The sequence below is a fragment of the Corella eumyota genome, chromosome 1 (genome assembly GCF_963082875.1).
Source record: "Corella eumyota chromosome 1, kaCorEumy4.1, whole genome shotgun sequence".
NCBI classification, from domain to species: domain Eukaryota; kingdom Metazoa; phylum Chordata; class Ascidiacea; order Phlebobranchia; family Corellidae; genus Corella; species Corella eumyota.
This window is the reverse complement of record NC_137490.1, coordinates 11,143,562-11,161,988: the sequence shown is the minus strand read 5'-3', so window position 1 is coordinate 11,161,988 and position 18,427 is coordinate 11,143,562. Positions and strand designations below refer to the sequence as shown.

The window sequence follows — 18,427 nt, the reverse complement described above, 5'->3', positions numbered from 1 at the left end:
TCTAAATAAACGATAAACTAACCTTTCCATCGACCTGGTACCGAAGTTGCTTTGCCTGTTTTAAAGATAAACAAAAACAAACTACGAGCTAAATGTAATAGTAAAAAAGGTCCAAAGTGCACATGTTCGATTCGTCACACATTGCTGAATAGAGAGGTGTGTTAAAACGATCAACACGCCCACCTCGCAAATAATTTTTTCTTTATGCTAGTTGTATATATAGTATAACTTACTATAACTTTAAACTAAAAAATACCGCCAATTACTAATCCCACGTTAAATTCTATATAAACAGGCCAAAAAAAAAATTTTATGGGTTTGGTTTTTATGCGATTACATACCTAAAATATTTGTGTTCATATAACTACTTAGGACATAGTTTAAATTCTAAATTAATTTCGTCATTTTTTTTCGTTGCAAAATAGAATCGTGTTTTAGGTATATTATTAATAAGCAAAAAACCTGAAAAAATGAGAACGTGGTTTGCTATCTTTTCAAAACTTTTTAACATTTTTGAACAGTTTTTCCATAAATCAAAGAAATTGCATAAAATTGTGCATTTATTTACAAAGATTACAAACTAAAGCTTCTTTTAATAAACAGGTAACTGTAACATACATTTACTACAATTTATTATACCTGTAATAAAAAAGTTATGACAATTAATAAATTGACTTTATTATTAACCTCTTTAATCGATTCTCCGTCATAAAATTAATCATTTTATTTTTTTGTTTTTGCAATGCTTAGGTAAATGCTGTAAAACGATATTCAAACCCTTAACAAAACAGTGGATAAAAAATATTAAATAAATTTGTAGATTTTTAAATTATAAACAGGTATCATAAACAAAAATTTACACTTTTAGAAATAAAATGTCATTGCAATATATACAACATAAATATATCGGATAAAATCTAATTTAAAAAACAATGATTATTAAAAAAAATAAATGTTATACTACACAGTTCTACAATATAAAAATTGCATGATATCAGTCAAACAGTTTTAGATAGAATACAAATAAAAAAATGATAAAGAACCCTTATAAATTAGGATGACAACATATGAACAACTTTAAATATATTTAATATAATGTAGAGAATAAGTGTAAACATTATATTTGATTGAACTTTTTTTGCATTATTGGGTACAAAACAATTAAATTTGTTTAAAAATCCAACTTTTATGCACAACCCGTAAGTACAGTACTAAAGCATTAATCCATTTCAGTCCTAATTCAATATATTTATCATACATATATATAAAAAATTCAAAAAAAGAGCTTTTTGTTAAAAGCATGCAACATTAAAGTACCAACTTAATTTGATTAGTGGTAATTCAGTTATAAATAATATTGGAAGATTTTCTATTTCTTCTTGTACTGCCAGCAGTAGAAGGTCTGTGAAATAATATTTAAATTAACACTAATGACTATTTAATTTCATAACAATTTAAATATTTAAACATTTTTTTATTAATTTGTGCCATACTAACACTGTTGAAGAATAACATAACAATAAAAACTTGTATGTAATATTTTTTAAACCAGAAATTCTCAGATGGGGCTCGTTTAACTAAAGTTAATTTTTTTCAATAACATAACAATATGGGTACATACTGTTACAAATAACAAGACAATACCCACAGTCGGTTGAACTTATAGTGTTAATATAATCCCATCAGTTATGAACATACATTTATACTAGCTGTATACAAAGACTGTGGAAATGTGGCAAACTAATTTGGCTGTGACAAGTTGGGAACTACTGGTTTAAACCATTTCTCAAAAAGAGCTAGTAGACATTAAATCTGAAAATTATTAAAAATTACCTTGATGTATGATGTGATGAAGAAACGATGTTGTTTTCGTATTTAAGATGATCTGACCTTGCAAGATGACCTCTCATAGAAGCTTGGATCATGTTTACATCTTCATCAGTATCCACATCATAATCTTAAAAGAAAAAAAAAATAACAAAGTTATTTAGATATTTGATAAAAAAAATTTTTTTTTTTTACACTGTTTTCTTCCAAATAGATTAATATATTTAGTGATAAGTATTAAGTTTGGTAATGTTAATTTAAAATATTATTGCATAAAATGCAAACAATAATAATCTAACTCTTAGTTAAACATCGCAAAGATAACATGTATGAATAATATAACAGTCTTCATAAAAAATTTAATTTCAAAATAATTTTATTATTTAAAATAACTTGTTACCAGATATTCCACTCATTTCATCAACAGCCAGCAAACTGGAGGTACTTCTTGGTGATAAAGGTCGACTTGGTGTCCGATACTTCGAGGTGGATTTCATTTGATCAACTTTATCAAGATGTTCCTGTCTTGAAAGATGTCCACGAAATGACGACTGGATCGTTCGAAGAGCTTCGTCATCCTCATTCTAAAAAATTTATTACGATTTATAATCAATCAATTTTAATTCATTGATTATTTTTAAATTTTTTAAATGTGAAAAATTAAAAAATTTTGTTTTTTGTTTTTCTACGACAAATATTTTAAATTTTTTAACTATTTGTGAACAAAATTACGGATTTTTGATGCTGCTTCCATTGACGTTGAATTGATTTTGCTGCATGATTTTGTCTAAACCTTTCTTTCTTTCCATCAAGTTCAATTTGACTTTTTCGGTTTCTAAACAAAATTAAAAAATTTACAAAATTTTACACATATATTTGAATATAAAAAAATAATTTCAAAAATAAATATTATATATATATACCTGTTTTGTTTTTCTTGTTTGAAATGTTTTAATAAATCTTGATGTTCTTCCTTCAGTTTCTCTTTATCTTCATTTAATTTCTCAATTTCAAGTCTGCATTTTTTGTAATTAAAGTCAAAACATAAAAAAAAATTAGATACTTGAGTAATTTTGAAAATGTAATTTAAAAAATGTGCTGCTACTCTCAGCAATAATAAAATATTTCAGTTTTCGGGTATTTAGGCACAGATAAATATATTATAGACTCAAATATCTTATAGTAACGTATTTAACTATAGTTTTCACTATTATCCTTGCCACAGAACAGAGGTTATGCAAACCTTTTAATTTAAAAAAATTACTACATTTTTAATCTAAAAATAAAAAGTTAAAATAAATAAAAATGTACACTTGATGGCTGTTTTGATTTCGGAGCTCGTTTTTATCCTCCTTTAGTTTGCGAATTATTTGTTTCAACCTTTCTTGCTCTTCACTATACAACTTTCTTTCCCCTATAAAAACAACAGTTAGTAATAAAACAGGCATACCAAGTAATTTATAACACTGAAAAAAAAGAAAGAAGAAATATTATTATAGTCTGTTATTTTTAAAATAATTTTAAAGAAATCTTCATAGATGTTATATATTTAATTTTATGTCCAATGTATTTATTTTACCTTCCATCTTTACTTTTTCTTCCCTTTTGCTTTTCTTGATTATTGCTGTTAACTCTGGTCGACTCAATGCACTGTATTCTAAAAAAAATAATATTATACAAATTATTATAATATAATTCGATTACAGTTATGTTACCAAATAATATTTTACCGATAAAAATTTGACTTAAAACTTTATGTATCATTTTATAAACAATAGGACATTTCAATTAACCCAATGTTACTCTTACATTCCTCTGTAAATGTCCTTTAAATTTTGAAAAAAAAATGATCTAATGTTGGTAAAAAAAAATTTCTCCTTACTTATATCTTCGCTTACTGATCCTGAATCACTTCCATCCAAAGCACGATCCAAGTCTCTCTTCAAAGATCGATTCTCTTCCTCCAAACGAGAGTTTTCAGATGTTAATTTGACAACAGCTTGTCTTAATGCTCCAACCTTGGTGGTTGGAGAATGACCAGTTGAACTTAGATCATCATCGTTGGAAAAAGTTTCATTGTTATGTCTAAAATTTAAAAAAAAATTTAATAAAAAATTGTGGTTAATTTTACATTACAACAATAACATATGACGTCTAAGTAATGAAATGTAATTTGTTTAAAATAAAGTTATTTTAAAGAAAGAAGATTTTGTAACAGATTTTCCCTATATTGCTAAGGAGAAATTTATACATTTTTGTCACTAAATATAAAAATATTACAAGAATCAGTTTTTTTTTAAGTATAAAGGATTTTAAAAATGATTAAAGAAATACTTTATTAAAAGTTTATAAATTAAACATGATAGGCTCTAAAGTTAGTATAAATTGTCAATTACTTGCTTATTTCAGCCTCCTGGTCTGTTAAAGCACCTTGCAGCTTGACAACCTACATATTAATAATTTAAACCATAAATTTAATAACCTACTTTTATGCGCTAAATAATTTAATAAAACTGGCAAAATTACAATGTAACAAGAAAAACAATTCTCATACAAAATTTGCAACATGCATTATATCTTTTTTATATATAATAAAGCTAAGTGAACATTATATATATGTATGTCCAATTTACAGACTAACAAAATTTCCATAGTGCATGAGTAAATTTTTGGTGACCCAATAAGACACCCTTTCATCTAATAAGTTTTGCATAACAAAAATACAGAAAATTAAAATACCTCTTGCATATAAGATGATTTAGCAGCCCTCGCTTTACTCCGTAAACTTTTAATCCGTTCTTTTGCTGCAAGCAATTCCTTATCCTTTTCTTTTATGTTGTGTTCTAGTTTTAATTGTCTTTGCTTTAATGTTGTAACAATGAGCTTGTTGTCATTTTGTTTTCCTTTGCTTTTTGATCCCTCTAAAATCTATAAAACAAACAAACATTAAATATTTAGACAAGGTGGTTACCTAAGCTATAAACCCCAAAACACTAAATTTAACATCAAACTTATGAAAAGCAATGTTAAAATGAAACTTTAATTATATTTTTATAACTAATTAGATTATAATTTAAAAATACTTTTTAAGAAACGTTGATAAATACATAACATATTTGCCATGAAAACATTTAGGCTTACAGAGTATTGTTCAATAAGTTGGTCAACAGTTTTATCTTTCTTAATATTTTCTTCTTCTAGTCTTCTTACTTTTGACTTAAGTGAATCATATTCATTCTTTTGTGAACTGATTGTCTAAAACAACATTTAAGTATGGTTTTTATATAAGGTTTTTATAGTACATTGTGTATACGCGCATAAAAACAACATGCAATAATCTAAAACTTGAAAAAAAAATTTTTTTAACCTTTTTTAATTGCATGATTTCGTCATACATTTCTTCCTGTGGTTTGTACCTCGGAGTTCCGGGCTGGGAAGAAGCTCCTCCGCTCCAACTTCCACTTCTTTTGTGTCGTGGTTGAGTCGTCAAACCTAGTTGCTCTTTCAGGTAGTCGGACGAGCTGACAAGAGCAAGATTGGTTGATGCATTGGTTGAGTTCAGACCATGAATGGCTTTAATAGGACTTTTACGCATATCTACAAAAAAGTTTTAAAAAAAATTTGTTGAATTTGTTAAGCGTTGTTACTGAAATTTTGTAACCTTTTTTAAACAAAATAAAATAATTATTTATGTCCACTTTTACACAACCCACCTTTTTTCTATGACTATAAACTACGAGAAAATACAAATTTAAAAACATAATCATTGATTTAGAACAAGGTTTAAAATAATATTATTGATTTTTTCAAGCCAATTCCACTTAACAATTTTTAATGTCTGCCAAGCTGTGATATTGTATTTCAATTGACTATCACTAAATTTTTTAATTAAAACTTGAAACCTCTTTAAAACTCTTAATAATCTCAAACTAAAAACTAATTACTAACATTTCTTTTAGCTTTAATATATTTTGTATTTAATGATAATTTAACTTATGGCCAATATCAACACACATACTTATAGAAGTGTCACTACGAAAGGTTGATATCCAATATTCTTCGTCGGTTCTTCTTTTGTACGTTTCATCACCAGAAAAATGCTTTGCCTGGACTAAATAAGCAAGACTTAAAACTCAAAATCTGAGCTAAATAAAATGGCATGCAGATAACTATCAAATCCACTACTCAATCATTCTAGTGTTAGTAAAATTAAAATGACATTAGTAAAAATGTATCAAACAGTAAAACCAAAACCAAATAATGCATTTAGGTGCAGTTTTATTCAATTTTTTTAGTTTTTAAACTTTAATGTGTATGATGACTTGATTCAACTAAATGATAAAAAACCTAAACTACCAACTAAATTCTATTGACTAAACCAAAATGTACTAAACTAAAAATAAAAATTTTCTAATTGACACAAAGTAAAAAAAAATAATTCAAGTTAAATAGTTAGTTTGTTGCAGGGTTAATAGATAAATGACACACTTTAAACACTTATTAGAATAATCTTAAAAGAAAACATAATGGTGCTTCTACTGTAGTAATTTAAATTCAAATATATGTAGTACTAGTGAGGCTTTGTTTTAAATGTAAATTAAAAATAAATTATTGTTTGATGCTTTTATAGTTATTCAAAAAACTAATCACATTTATTTCAAACAAACACTATGCATCAATGCAAAATTAAACACACACAAAACATTTGTATATTCAGCAAATACTAATACAATATTACCTGTTCCCTGTCTTAAAGATTTGAGCCACATTTCTCTTGTTGATTCCAGCTGATGATTTGTTTGATGTGGATTTCCACCCGCTGATAAAGGTTTCCACATCTTAAAAAAAATTAGTATTGTTAAACATATATTGATAAAGAATATAACTTTAACAAGAACATAAAGTAGGTATAAAAATAATTTTATAAAAAAACTTTATAAGATTAAAGGTAACAGCTATTTTGATTCCTTCACATAAAAGTGATATTACTGATTAACACATTGCTGTTTTATAAGTTCTTCAGACCTTGGTTTTATTTTGATTTTTCACTCGTGGAGATTGTGTTGAAGAATATGGCGATGGGGGACGATTTTCAGAACCGTATTTTGAAGGCATTTTTTTGAATATTTTATTTTCAACTTTTTTACCACCTACTTTTAGTGTCACCTACAAAAAGACATCTAATAAAGAATTATTGTGTATATACCTTGCGTATTAATCGACTGGCAAAGATAAATATAAGTCGCTGCAACCTGCATTTATAACTTTCTGACGAGTGACGACTTTAATTAGATTTATTGTAAAACACACAGACAGTCAGCCAGTCTTTAGTCCTAACTACAATAAAAAAATAAACAATTTTTTATATCTTATTTGCTTTTTTAAAGCATTAATGAAGGAATTACTACGGTAGAATTGAGTCCGCCAGTGAATCTGTTTGTTTGTTTTGATCGATACGAAAACAAAACGAAGATTCGGTAACTAACCAATCAACGCTTTTTCGTATCTTAGTGACGTCACAATTTAGTTAAATATACGACTGTCGGATAAAACATTTATCCCCAATAAAAAATACCAAACATTTTAAACGAAAAATAACCTTAAACTGCCTACAAAAACTCGTAACGCTATTAAAACATGCTCACATACACATTAATTATTAATTCTGCCAGTGCCTAGCGAAAATAAAGCTTTCTTATGTTAAAACTGTAAGTATATCGTGTTTCTTTTCATTTACCGTTTAGTTTCACGCAAGTAACTGTTAATTATTCACAGCTAGGAATTTTTTATATATTTGTTTAAAATGATTAACAATTTTTTATTAAACAAATACAATGTGTGTTTGTTTTTTACACGTAGAAGTACGATGGTCGGGCGTCGCCTTCGCTCAAGTTTTATATAAAGACAAATTAAAAGACTTGATTTAAATTTGAGCGTGTGGAAAATAAAAATTAGTCTATCGATTTCAAAATTTACACATAAAATGAATAATTAAAATAAACCTATTAAATTAAAAGAAATACTGCCTATTAAAAAAAAACTATTTATCTATAAGAATTGGCCAACAATAAATGTACAATAGTACGTAAAAAGAAGTCCCATAACTTTTACATTAGGCTATATTTAGAAAAGTAAAATAAATACAACAAATTTAATTGAAGTACAACTTTAAGTACATTTTTATAAGAAAAACTTTAATTTTTTTAAAAACGTAAATAATATTTTCCAAAAATCTATGTAAAAATCAACACTGACCAATCAAGAGGCTATAGGTGAGAAGTGTCAAACCGCGACGTTCGAAGCTACGTTATCTATGACGTAATAACATCCAGCTGTGACGTAGAAAAACTGTTAGCTTAACGAGGATCAAAGAGATTGTCTACGAAACAATTTAATTTTCATCTCTAAAAAACAATACTAAAAGGTCAAAAAACATTTTTTTTAAAAAGTTTACCAAAAAAATTAAAAATGTTATTAAAATGTTAATCTTACTTTAAATATGAAAACATATCAGAGAAAAAACATAGAAAAGTATGTCTGAAATCTGTTTCTATTTTTTTATTTGCTTTACATAACCCAACCGGAATTGCAAAAGTCTGGATTATATTACCGGCATACAAAATTTACTCAGGTAAATTGCAATGTCACAATGGGATTAAAGTAAGCACGTGGCCATCCAGGGCTTTGGCTTTAAAGAAGCGCGCAAGTCGGAAACCACGCATCCGAATTAACTATCACTTTCCCCATTTCCCCTGAACCCTGCTCGCCCTGTGACGTTGCAAGTTTTTTGACGTCACACAGAATAAAGCTATTTGCGTTTCGACTAAGCCTAAAGACCTGGAAAAAATTGAAAGAAAAAGGGTTTTCGATTTGTCTGTTTAAAGGTATATAAGCGAATAATTAATGACTCAAACTATTCAGTTATTTATTTCATCTACTAATATATTATTATTTAAAACAAAGAAAATGCAATTTCCAGCTTACCAATCTACAGATTATCATATCGAAAACATGGTAAGCAAAAAATAGCAACATCAAAATGAGATATAGACAAATTTTTAAATTTAATTAAAAACAATTTGTAAATGTCTTGCTTTTAATACAATTTAAGTTTCTATACTAAAAACTTATTTATTTACTTTTAGAAAGTTTTTAAACAGCAGAATCTGAAAAGAAAAGCAGAATCCATTTCACAACCTTCTAAAAAAAGACGAACCGGTACAGCAGGGAAAGAAAGACAACGCCTTCAAGTTTTCAACCAGGCGCTGGAGTCGCTACAAAGCGTCATTCCTATTCGGTTAACACAAAACAGAAAATTGCACAAGAAACAAACAATTCAGGTAAATTTAAAATAAACTTTTAAACGTAACGCATAAAAAACGTAATTTGAAAAAATAGCTAAATTTACATACCAACATGCTTATACCCACTTTTACATTAACCTCCTTTTCTTACGCAGCTTGCCATCAAATATATCAACTTTTTACGAGATTGTATGGAAGGAACAAGAAACTGGGAAGATAGAAATCGATTTTGGTGTAGATCTGAAGACCAATTGGTCATCGGGGCTATGGATGCAGTTTCCGGAAATCAAACTCAAGATCGAGAAAGGGAAGATTTTGAAAATCATGCGCTAGAAAATTCTCAGAATAAAGTTCATGTTATCAAAAACATTACTCACGATTTAAAAAAAGATGATACTGATGTTTTAAGAGAGCAATTTTATCAAAATACAGAGTCACAATATTACCAAGTTAGCAGCAACATCGCTCCACCAAATCACGAACCATTTTACGGGCAGCAAGTATTCTACCAACAACCTTATTTCCATGAACAACAAAATAAACCAATTGGTGTTTCGAAAATACTAGAACAACCTATTAATCATTTTACACACCAGTACGACAATGGCGATCACAGCCCAGTGCAAACTATTTTACCATTAGACGCTGGTTCTTTTTTTAATCAGTTCGACCCCACTTTAAAGCAAGAATTCGTTTTTCCTAATTTTGATCTTAAAAATTCCGTAAACGGCTCTACTGAGTTACATGACCAGAATTTGGACCAAGCATTTGCAGACCTAGAAGAAATTATGACGTCACCAGAACATAACAATTTAAGTCCTGAAAGTGGATTTGCATCCACAAGTCCTATTAATTCGCCGGATTTAATTTCCATTAGTGATGATTGTTGTTAATATTGGTTATTTTCTATGCGTACTATAATTGTTCAAAAATAAAAAAAAACATATTTTAGCTTAGTTATCACTATCAGCTGTTAGTAGAAAAAAATTAAACGAAATTGATATATCTGTATAGTTTAGATGGCGTTGGGTAACAATGAAGGCATAAAAGAAGAAAATAATAACATTAACCAGTTTATTTAACTAACTCCCGATTGTTTGAATTTTAGATGCATGTTTTTTTTTGTGTTAATTCTTATAAAAGTGGATAAAAAATAAACAAGAATAAAAATGTCCAGTTTTATTAATTTTGGGACAAAAAAATACACGATTTTAAGGCAAAATTACCAAAATGTTTAAAAAATTTAATGTGTCTAAATATTGGCAGCAACATTGCAACAAAATTTCAACTTTGTATCTAAAGGTCAAGCAATTAATTCATTGATCTACTTTAGTTAAAACAAAGACAAAAATTTGAACAAAATTTCTAGCAGAAAATTGAGTGTAAGTATAAGGGTATTTTTTTACATCTAATATCTACGAGGTGGTCCTCCCCTACCTCTGCCTCTACCTCCCCTACCACGGCCTCTTCCTCTTCCACCACGACCACCTAATGAAAAATTAAGAATGAATTTCTAAAAATGTAAGGACACAAATATAAAACAATTTAATGCAGTAATTTTAGTTACATATAAAATGCACTGGATCAAGTACCAAATGGATTAAATTAATTAAACCCTAATTCTTTTTCATTTATAATACACCTAATACATGTTTTCCATTTGATCTATTTCATTTAATCCTGTTAATTTTACAGAAACCGAGTAATTTTAAATAGAGTAGCATTACCTCGGCCACGATCTCGGAGCGCATTTCTTGGAGCTTTTGGCCCTTCATCAACAAGAAGAGTATCAAGCGGTAAACTGTCAGGAAGAATGTAATATCGAATGTTGTTGCCACGGATACTAAGACTGTCAAGGTTAACCGGTTCTCGGTTTTTCACAGTCATTTTGACAGACTTAAGATGGGTGTTCATGCAAATATCAACTCCTATAAAAACATTTATTTTTTTTTAAAATGAATAAAACTTTTAAAAATTGATTAAAAACCATAATAACAAAACTACTGTGGGGATCAAAGACTTTGACGCATTGCATAATTCAAATTACCTATGCCAGAAAATTTTACTAAAATAATTTACCTCAATTTAAACATCTTAATTGGTTTTAACCAATTTAAAATTTAAGCCATTTTATGCCCATTTATGGATAATTTACACTGGATATATCTGGTGAAACCAACATTCTTTGCAGTTAGATCCTCTTGTTGGACGAGGTAAGATTTAGTTAACAAACTTAACAAACATAACAAAGCATAGCTATTATGCTGCTTTTACAAGAAAACACTCAATTTTAACAAATAAACAAACTTGCCAGTAATAGTTCCATGAACTTGAGTTCCATTTTTTAACTCAATTGTCACAGTTTCATGACTGAGTTTCATTAAAAATCTTAAAAACAAAAAAGATAAAATAAAATTACACTTTGTTTGAATTACCATGGTTAATAGTAAGTTTGAAATTACATATATTTATGAGACAATAGTCTGATAGTGATAAACCATGTATTCTTTTAAAATAAATGTATTGTAATCACACAAATAGTACTTTCGCATTTCAAACATATAGAGAAAGTTTTACATAATTATCCTAATAACTATTTATAAGTTCTTTTTTTTTAAATATTTAAATTAATCATTTTGCTGATTAGCAGATTTTTTTGTATATATCTTTATCCTCGAAGTGGGAAAGTCGAATGCATGACTTAAACATAGAGTAACATAAGTTACTCCGACCCAGTCGCGAGTTGCCTGTGGCAGTTTGGGATATTATAGAGACTATAGTTGCTCGGTAATTATGATGCTGATTAAGTGCTGGCTCAGCAGGAGTTTATATGGTTTATAGCGCCTTACTCAAGAGCACTACAGCATGAGATCAGTGGGGATTGAACCCACAACCTCATGTGTGATGTAGCAAGTGTTCTTACCACTACACCACACTGCCGGTCAGATTAGACAGTTAGTGAAAAACAGGACAGCAATAAATGTCAGAATGTTAGTGCAATTTAACATCATTTAAAAAAAAACAATAACCCAGTACAATTACATCATTAATAAAATGACTAATATTGTATTGTTAAAATTAATTAAAAGATGACTGTTTTTTAAAAAAAACTAATAACTAAATTTATGACAGTGACAACTGACAGTCACCTTTAACAATTTAATTTATTAGTATTTACTAAAGTTAAATAGTAATTTTTAAAAATTTTATAACTAAAAAATACCTTGCCAACTTCATTGTTATAAGATACTAGCACTTTTAGATAAAAAATTAGAGTAAAAATTGTTATCAGCTTACGAAAATCAGTAAACCCAAAAATAATACGCGTTTTCAAAACGTGCATAAATATCAGTGTTGCCAAATATTTTTTGTAAGTGGCTCCGGCGTTTTTCATAAAATATTTATTCTTAAAAAAAAAATTTACAGCCAAACTATAGGATAACACTTGTTACATCGACTCAATCTTGTAAAAAAGCCAAGCGTTTAAAGCACTACACTATGTCGCCGAATGAAAGCCTGAAGCACCATATACCAAAGATTGATGTTTAAATAAAGTTACATAGTTTTTATCAATTTTTAGAAACCAGCAAAATATTTTTTCAAGTAGTTGTACCAATGTATGTTTAAATTATGATCCCTTTTAAAACTTTAATAACATGGGCTTGTTAGGTTGTGAAGTTGAAGATAAAAAAACAAGGGTTTAATACAAATATATTTATTTACTCTTGCTCCTATTACATAATACAAAAACAGTAATTAGAATATTTTACTACAAAAAACAAAAAAGTTCACAAACTTACAATAAACACTAGTATTCAGATAGATACATGCTATATATTTTATACACATTCGTTATTCAGGCACATTTTTAAATAATTATTAAAAGTTAAACATTTATAAAAATATATTTTAAGGTTTAAAATCTCACAACAATATAAAATGGATAACTGTTTTTAGACATTTGAAAAATTTTTATTTAATGTTAATCCCAACTTAGATCAACTTTACGGAGAGCAGAATGAACGTTTTTGACATCTCGGAGAAATGCAATCCTCTGTTGATGAAGATCCCCGGGTTTTCTGTGTCCTCTTGGAGAGCTTGATGCACAAGTTCTTCTTCTTTGCATTGAAGAACTGATTCTTGGCCCTAAAGCAATATTTTAAGATAAGTTATTTCAATAAACTTTTAATACTAACTTACAATAACCTCTTATAACAAAAAGCAGATATAAATAGCAAAGAGTTTACACAAATAGCAAAGAGTTTAAAAATTTTAATTACCAGTATTTTGTTGTGATTGTGCTCTTTTCTTCTTTCGCCGACGCTCCTCCTCAATATGAGCTCTGTGCCGCCTTACAGTGGTAATTTGATCCCCCTTTTTCTCCATCTTGGCAAGCAAAGTGTCAAGTTCAAGTTGAAGTGTGTTCTTTGCATGTGGATCATGTGTGTTACTTATCTGTTTCGCTAACACTTGATGTTCACTTTATAAAAAAGATGATTAAAGTTACTTTTCTTAAAATAATCAAAAAACATTACATAGCTATTTATAAAACACAAGCTTTTTATAAAACACAAAAACCAATATATACTAAACTTAAATAATTTTTTTTTACAATGTCATTCTTCCAAACTCATCCTGAAGTTGAATCATAAGATCAGAAAGATCTTCCTCAGTTGCAGAGGACTCATATTTAGAGGATGATTGCTTTCTACCTCTACTTTTCACTTCATGATCTTCTTCTGCTGAATCACTTGAGCCCAAACGCTCTGAAAAAAAAAACAACAAAAAAATTTACCCCAAATGAAAAAATCAAGTACATTAAATTTAAGTTCAAAAATTTAAAAAAAATCTGTTTTGTTTGGAAATATGTGATTTTTAAGACTAAAAAATTTTACCTGTCGAAACAATTTGATCATTGCAGTACATTGGACTGTGATGTTTTAAACCATGAAGCAACCTTTGCATGTTTGCTGACACTGCATGACTCGGGGATGTAGACTTCAAATAAAAAAGTGTTTAAAGTTAGAATAATTTTAAAACTTTTTAAATAAAGTTTATTATTTTCATCAGTAAGTTATTTTTTTCTGCAAAGAAATTGACATTTATTTGTATTGTACAGTTACTATTTTAATTACCGTTCCAGCAATAAATGGAACATCAGATAATTTCAATCTGTAATGAGGTTGTCCCGCTGCACCCTTAACTCTTTGTTTTGGAACCTTTTTTGTTTGGCTCTCTTTCACTGGAACAACCTTTTTCTTTTTTGTAACCTTTTTCTTTGGCTTAGGAACATCTCTCTCAGGTATTTCATGCTTGTTTAAAATGCGATGTGTCTCAGCCTGCAATTTAAATTTTTAATAAAAGTGTATATATATAATAAATTAATATATTTAAAAAAAATTATTTTAAAACAATTTGTTTTGGTTTTCTTTAGACTATGTATTAAGCTTTTATTAAGGTTCTTAAAAAAACATTGTTATTATCTTGTAACCATAGAAACAAAAACTTTTACCTTTCAAGTGTATAAACTCAAAACTGTCACATAAATAGCATAACATTTGCTACTTAAACTCAATTAGTTTTTAAGTCAATGGGCCCTTAAAAAAAAACAAATTCACCGAAAACCAAATAACTTTAAAAATATTACCTCAGTTTGAAATTGTGCAGCTTTGTCTGACAAAAGTTTGCGCTGGTGTTCTTCCAGTTTTAACTTCTCCTCTAGTTCCTTTACTCTAGCCTGTAAGTTAAAAAAAATCAATTTTAATTTAATTTTATCAGAACAGAGTCATAAAAAAAGGAATTCAAGTTAACATGGTTTATAAACATAGATAGTATGCACATATTGCATTAATTATTAATGTTGTAATATATTTACGTCTGATTGCAGTCTTCTGGCTGAAATATCCTCAAATCGTTCTTGTAAATGTTCCAACTTAGAAAGCCTAAAACATATAAAAAACAAATAAAAATTGTCGATTTAAAACTAAAAACTAAGAAAATTTTAAACTTATGACCAAACTATTATTCTTTACAAACCACAAAAAAAGTAAATAATGACAACGCTACAAAACTATTGACTTAAAACCTAGGCTCAACATTGTGTAAATCTTGTTGATTGATTTGCAGTTAAATATACCAGAAATATTTCTTAAACAAACAACTTGAAGATTTAAATACAAAAGAATAATAAGTTGAAGATTATTAATTGTTATTAGATTTATAAAAGAAGCGTCAGTGAAGATACTTTATGGCTTTTGTTAGTGCTCTTAACAAAATAAATATTTTTACATTCGTATTAAAGTGGGCTATTTAATCTTTGAATTAATAAAAGCTCACCCTTAGTTTAAAACCAGCGCACTTGACATATTTTTAAAAGTTACAATATCACAAAAACTAACAAAAATTTTAAACATTTTAAAATACAGATCACAGTCAATTTTACCTTGGGAAAATCTTATGTAACAAGTTTGCATTTATATTACAAAAATAATATTTTAAAAATTTCTAGTCACCTAACATGAGTATCCCTATTTTCTGCAGTAATTTTTCCTCTTTCACGCTCCAACGCAACTTGGCGTTCAAGTGCATCACTTCTCTCCCTTTCTGCTGATTGGACCATTCTTCTCATGTTATCCAGTTGTCGCTCCAATAACCTACATCGTGTGTCAGCATTCCTCAATTGCGATTCCACCTCTGTTTAATTTAATAATAAAATATTGAATTAGTAAAATAAAAAACACATAAAAAAATGTGTGCAAAAAATTTAAAAAATATATATATAACTTATAGAGGGTCCTGTAGCTTTTAACTTTAAAAAACTGTGGAAAATTTGTATAAAAAGTAAACTAATGTATAACTGTAGTGATATTAATTGACAAAAAGGAAATGATTTAAAAAAATTTTAATTATTTATTGTGACAGTGCTAGTAATTAAATTATTTTAAAAAAATTGCAGAAAGTATTGTGTAGTTAATAGGCTAGTGCAATTGCGTATCTAATTGGCATAAGAGCGAGCAAATTAATACCAAAGATTACATGATTTAGCATCACTATATGCAAATAACCACATTAATGAAACACAGCAAAAGAACTGGCAAGTATGTTCTAAAAATTTGTTAAATATTAAAACAAATAAAAATATATAAAATGTTTACAGTTCACACACAATGATTTGGCTACCAATAATTCCTTTCCTAAATTAACGATAAAAAAATAGCACACTTTATCATTTTTTAAAGTTAATGCTGTGCAAAAATGTCAAGTAAAATTGTGCATAAAAGCCCTCTAATAAAACCTGTGGTTTTGTCCTTGGGTTTTCCATGACTATGTCCGGTTAATAATTTAGTTACATCGCTAAGTTTAGTGTCATTTTTATTAGCATGTAATAACTGCTCATCTAGAAAAGCACAATTATAAAATGCCTCCAATAACTTTTTTATTGGATAGAAAAAAAGACAAATTAGTTCTAAGGATTTAAAGGTGTTGTTAATAAAAAATATTATAAGGTTATTTTAATTTGGTAATACACAAAATATTTAAGATAATATTTAAAAAAAAGTTGTCTTTAATGGATCTTAATAAATAACTTACCAATTGTGTCAGCAGCATTTTTCTTTGGTGTTGTGGAAGTTCGTTCAGCTGGACTCAGAAACTTTACAGATTGAGGTTGTTTACCAACGGGGGAACTTTTTTGAGATTGTACCAATAAGTCCTAGAAAATATCATAATTTAATATAACTTTGTAATTTACAAAATTTTTATTTTAAAATTTTTGCTCATTCCAATATTAGCTCTTGTTTAAAAAACTGAATAATATTTAAAAAAATGTATATATATCAAATAAACTATTTTTGAATGTTATATAGGCTTTTTTTGTATTAACTAAACCTTATAGATTGTTGTTTCAGCAGCCAAAGATTTTAAGTTTTTTTCAGCTTTCGAACGATCTAATTCCAAGTTTCTAATTTTGTCCTGCAACCCTTTAAGCGCTGATAACACAGCTTCACAAAAAGAAAAAATAAAACACAATAAAGTGTAAAGAGTAATTGCTGCTAGTTGTATATATAGTTTATTTAGTAAATGTAAGTATGCCTAAATAACAAATAATAATTAAAAACTAAGTATTTTAAGCAAACCTTGGCTATTGCTTTCTGGATAAGCATTAACAGACCTTCCTGGTGAACTAGGAATATCACTGTTAAGAAAGGGTCTTCTTGTTGGATATTCTTGAAATGATGCAATAGAGGGTTCATCAAATAAAGATGTAGCCATGACAACAAATTTAACCCTTCTTTATTTGAAAAATCTAGATTTAAAAATTTGCTAAAAAGCTAAAGGGACATAATTAGTAACAAAGTGTTATTTACAGTACCTATAAACTATACAAGATCAAATTAACGAATGAATCGAATGTATCTATCTAATGTATATCTAAATATTCTAAAAACTAACATATAAATTTATCGTAACAACCAATTAAAATTTTTTTATATATTATACTTTTTGTCAAATTTTATTTTGAATTTCGATAAAATACGGTCTTACGTTAACATCAAACGCGGGCTTTCCGTCGTGGACTTCCCGCAGTTAGATGAAAAATTATGTAGGCTGTAAGCGCCCGCCTTTAATCCGTTTTAAAAATACATTTTTGGAACAAAAATTTAAAAAAAAATAAATATTCTAAAAACTAACATATATATTTATCGTAATAACTTATTAAATTTTTTTTATGTATTATACTTTTTGTCAAATTTTATTTTGAATATCGGTAAAATATGGTCTTATCTGACATTTTACGCAGCAATTTCGTCACCGACCCCCCGTATTTTTTGCAGGCCAAACCTTCTGGCCGAAGCTTCTCATGGCCGAAGCTTCTGGTCCCCTGTATATCAAGTGATTATCTAAGGGACCAAATGGATTAAGTAGACCGAAAGGATTGCATGTATTAAGCTTATTCTGAATGAGTCAGGGTCGGGGTTTAATTAATTTTTTTGTTCCATACGATTCATTTGGTCCTTTCGAATTATTCGATCTATTTGATATACATTTAATCCATTTGATTCTGTATAGTTTTTAGGTACCCTGTTATTAATAACAAAAGTGAGCATTCTGGCATTAGTTGAAATCAAACTTTTATTTATTGACTTTACATTGTAAGATCAACAAACAATCAATATAGTTTTAATTACGCTGTGCATCAGAGTCTCTATTTAAAAAAATTATTTTAAAATTTTAAACAATCTGATTGAATCGCTAAGTTCGTTCAACTTTTTCGTTCAAAAAACAACAATAAAATC

The 18,427-nt window shown here is 28.0% G+C and overlaps 4 protein-coding genes across 6 annotated transcripts; 1 reads left to right on the top strand and 3 right to left on the bottom strand.

Moving 5' to 3' along the window:
- Window positions 1-553: 553 nt before the first annotated feature.
- On the bottom strand, window positions 554-7,146 carry LOC145752364 (IQ domain-containing protein E-like). 3 transcript variants are annotated; one of them, XM_082568650.1, is made up of 15 exons: window positions 7,034-7,146; window positions 6,566-6,665; window positions 5,846-5,938; window positions 5,195-5,424; window positions 4,969-5,082; window positions 4,567-4,755; window positions 4,224-4,273; window positions 3,710-3,912; window positions 3,407-3,484; window positions 3,139-3,241; window positions 2,751-2,843; window positions 2,560-2,662; window positions 2,228-2,411; window positions 1,834-1,957; window positions 554-1,402 (listed from the first exon to the last, which is right to left on the bottom strand). In XM_082568650.1, exons 2-15 carry the CDS (start codon window positions 6,663-6,665, stop codon window positions 1,342-1,344), a joined length of 1,725 nt encoding a protein of 574 aa, XP_082424776.1. In that variant the 5' UTR covers window positions 7,034-7,146; the 3' UTR covers window positions 554-1,341. The 3 variants fall into 3 exon arrangements, with proteins under 3 accessions (XP_082424776.1, XP_082424768.1, XP_082424784.1); XM_082568642.1 differs by lacking the exon at window positions 7,034-7,146 and adding an exon at window positions 6,853-6,999; XM_082568658.1 differs by lacking the exons at window positions 5,846-5,938; window positions 7,034-7,146 and adding an exon at window positions 6,853-6,999.
- Window positions 7,147-8,793: 1,647 nt separating this feature from the next.
- Window positions 8,794-10,024, top strand: LOC145761202 (uncharacterized). Its single transcript, XM_082574570.1, has 3 exons — window positions 8,794-8,841; window positions 8,973-9,167; window positions 9,287-10,024. Exons 1-3 carry the CDS (start codon window positions 8,794-8,796, stop codon window positions 10,022-10,024), a joined length of 981 nt encoding a protein of 326 aa, XP_082430696.1.
- Window positions 10,025-10,241: 217 nt separating this feature from the next.
- On the bottom strand, window positions 10,242-12,471 carry LOC145754118 (small nuclear ribonucleoprotein Sm D1-like). Its single transcript, XM_082570556.1, has 4 exons — window positions 12,355-12,471; window positions 11,443-11,519; window positions 10,859-11,059; window positions 10,242-10,619 (listed from the first exon to the last, which is right to left on the bottom strand). The coding sequence occupies exons 1-4, from the start codon at window positions 12,366-12,368 to the stop codon at window positions 10,540-10,542; spliced, it is 372 nt and encodes a 123-aa protein (XP_082426682.1). The 5' UTR covers window positions 12,369-12,471; the 3' UTR covers window positions 10,242-10,539.
- Window positions 12,472-12,841: 370 nt separating this feature from the next.
- Window positions 12,842-17,477, bottom strand: LOC145763666 (centrosomal protein of 57 kDa-like). The gene is made up of 12 exons (XM_082575169.1): window positions 17,267-17,477; window positions 17,019-17,131; window positions 16,722-16,842; window positions 16,426-16,527; window positions 15,644-15,824; window positions 15,007-15,073; window positions 14,779-14,868; window positions 14,267-14,470; window positions 14,027-14,129; window positions 13,744-13,897; window positions 13,412-13,611; window positions 12,842-13,277 (listed from the first exon to the last, which is right to left on the bottom strand). Exons 1-12 carry the CDS (start codon window positions 17,400-17,402, stop codon window positions 13,114-13,116), a joined length of 1,635 nt encoding a protein of 544 aa, XP_082431295.1. The 5' UTR covers window positions 17,403-17,477; the 3' UTR covers window positions 12,842-13,113.
- Between the last annotated feature and the right edge of the window lie 950 nt (window positions 17,478-18,427).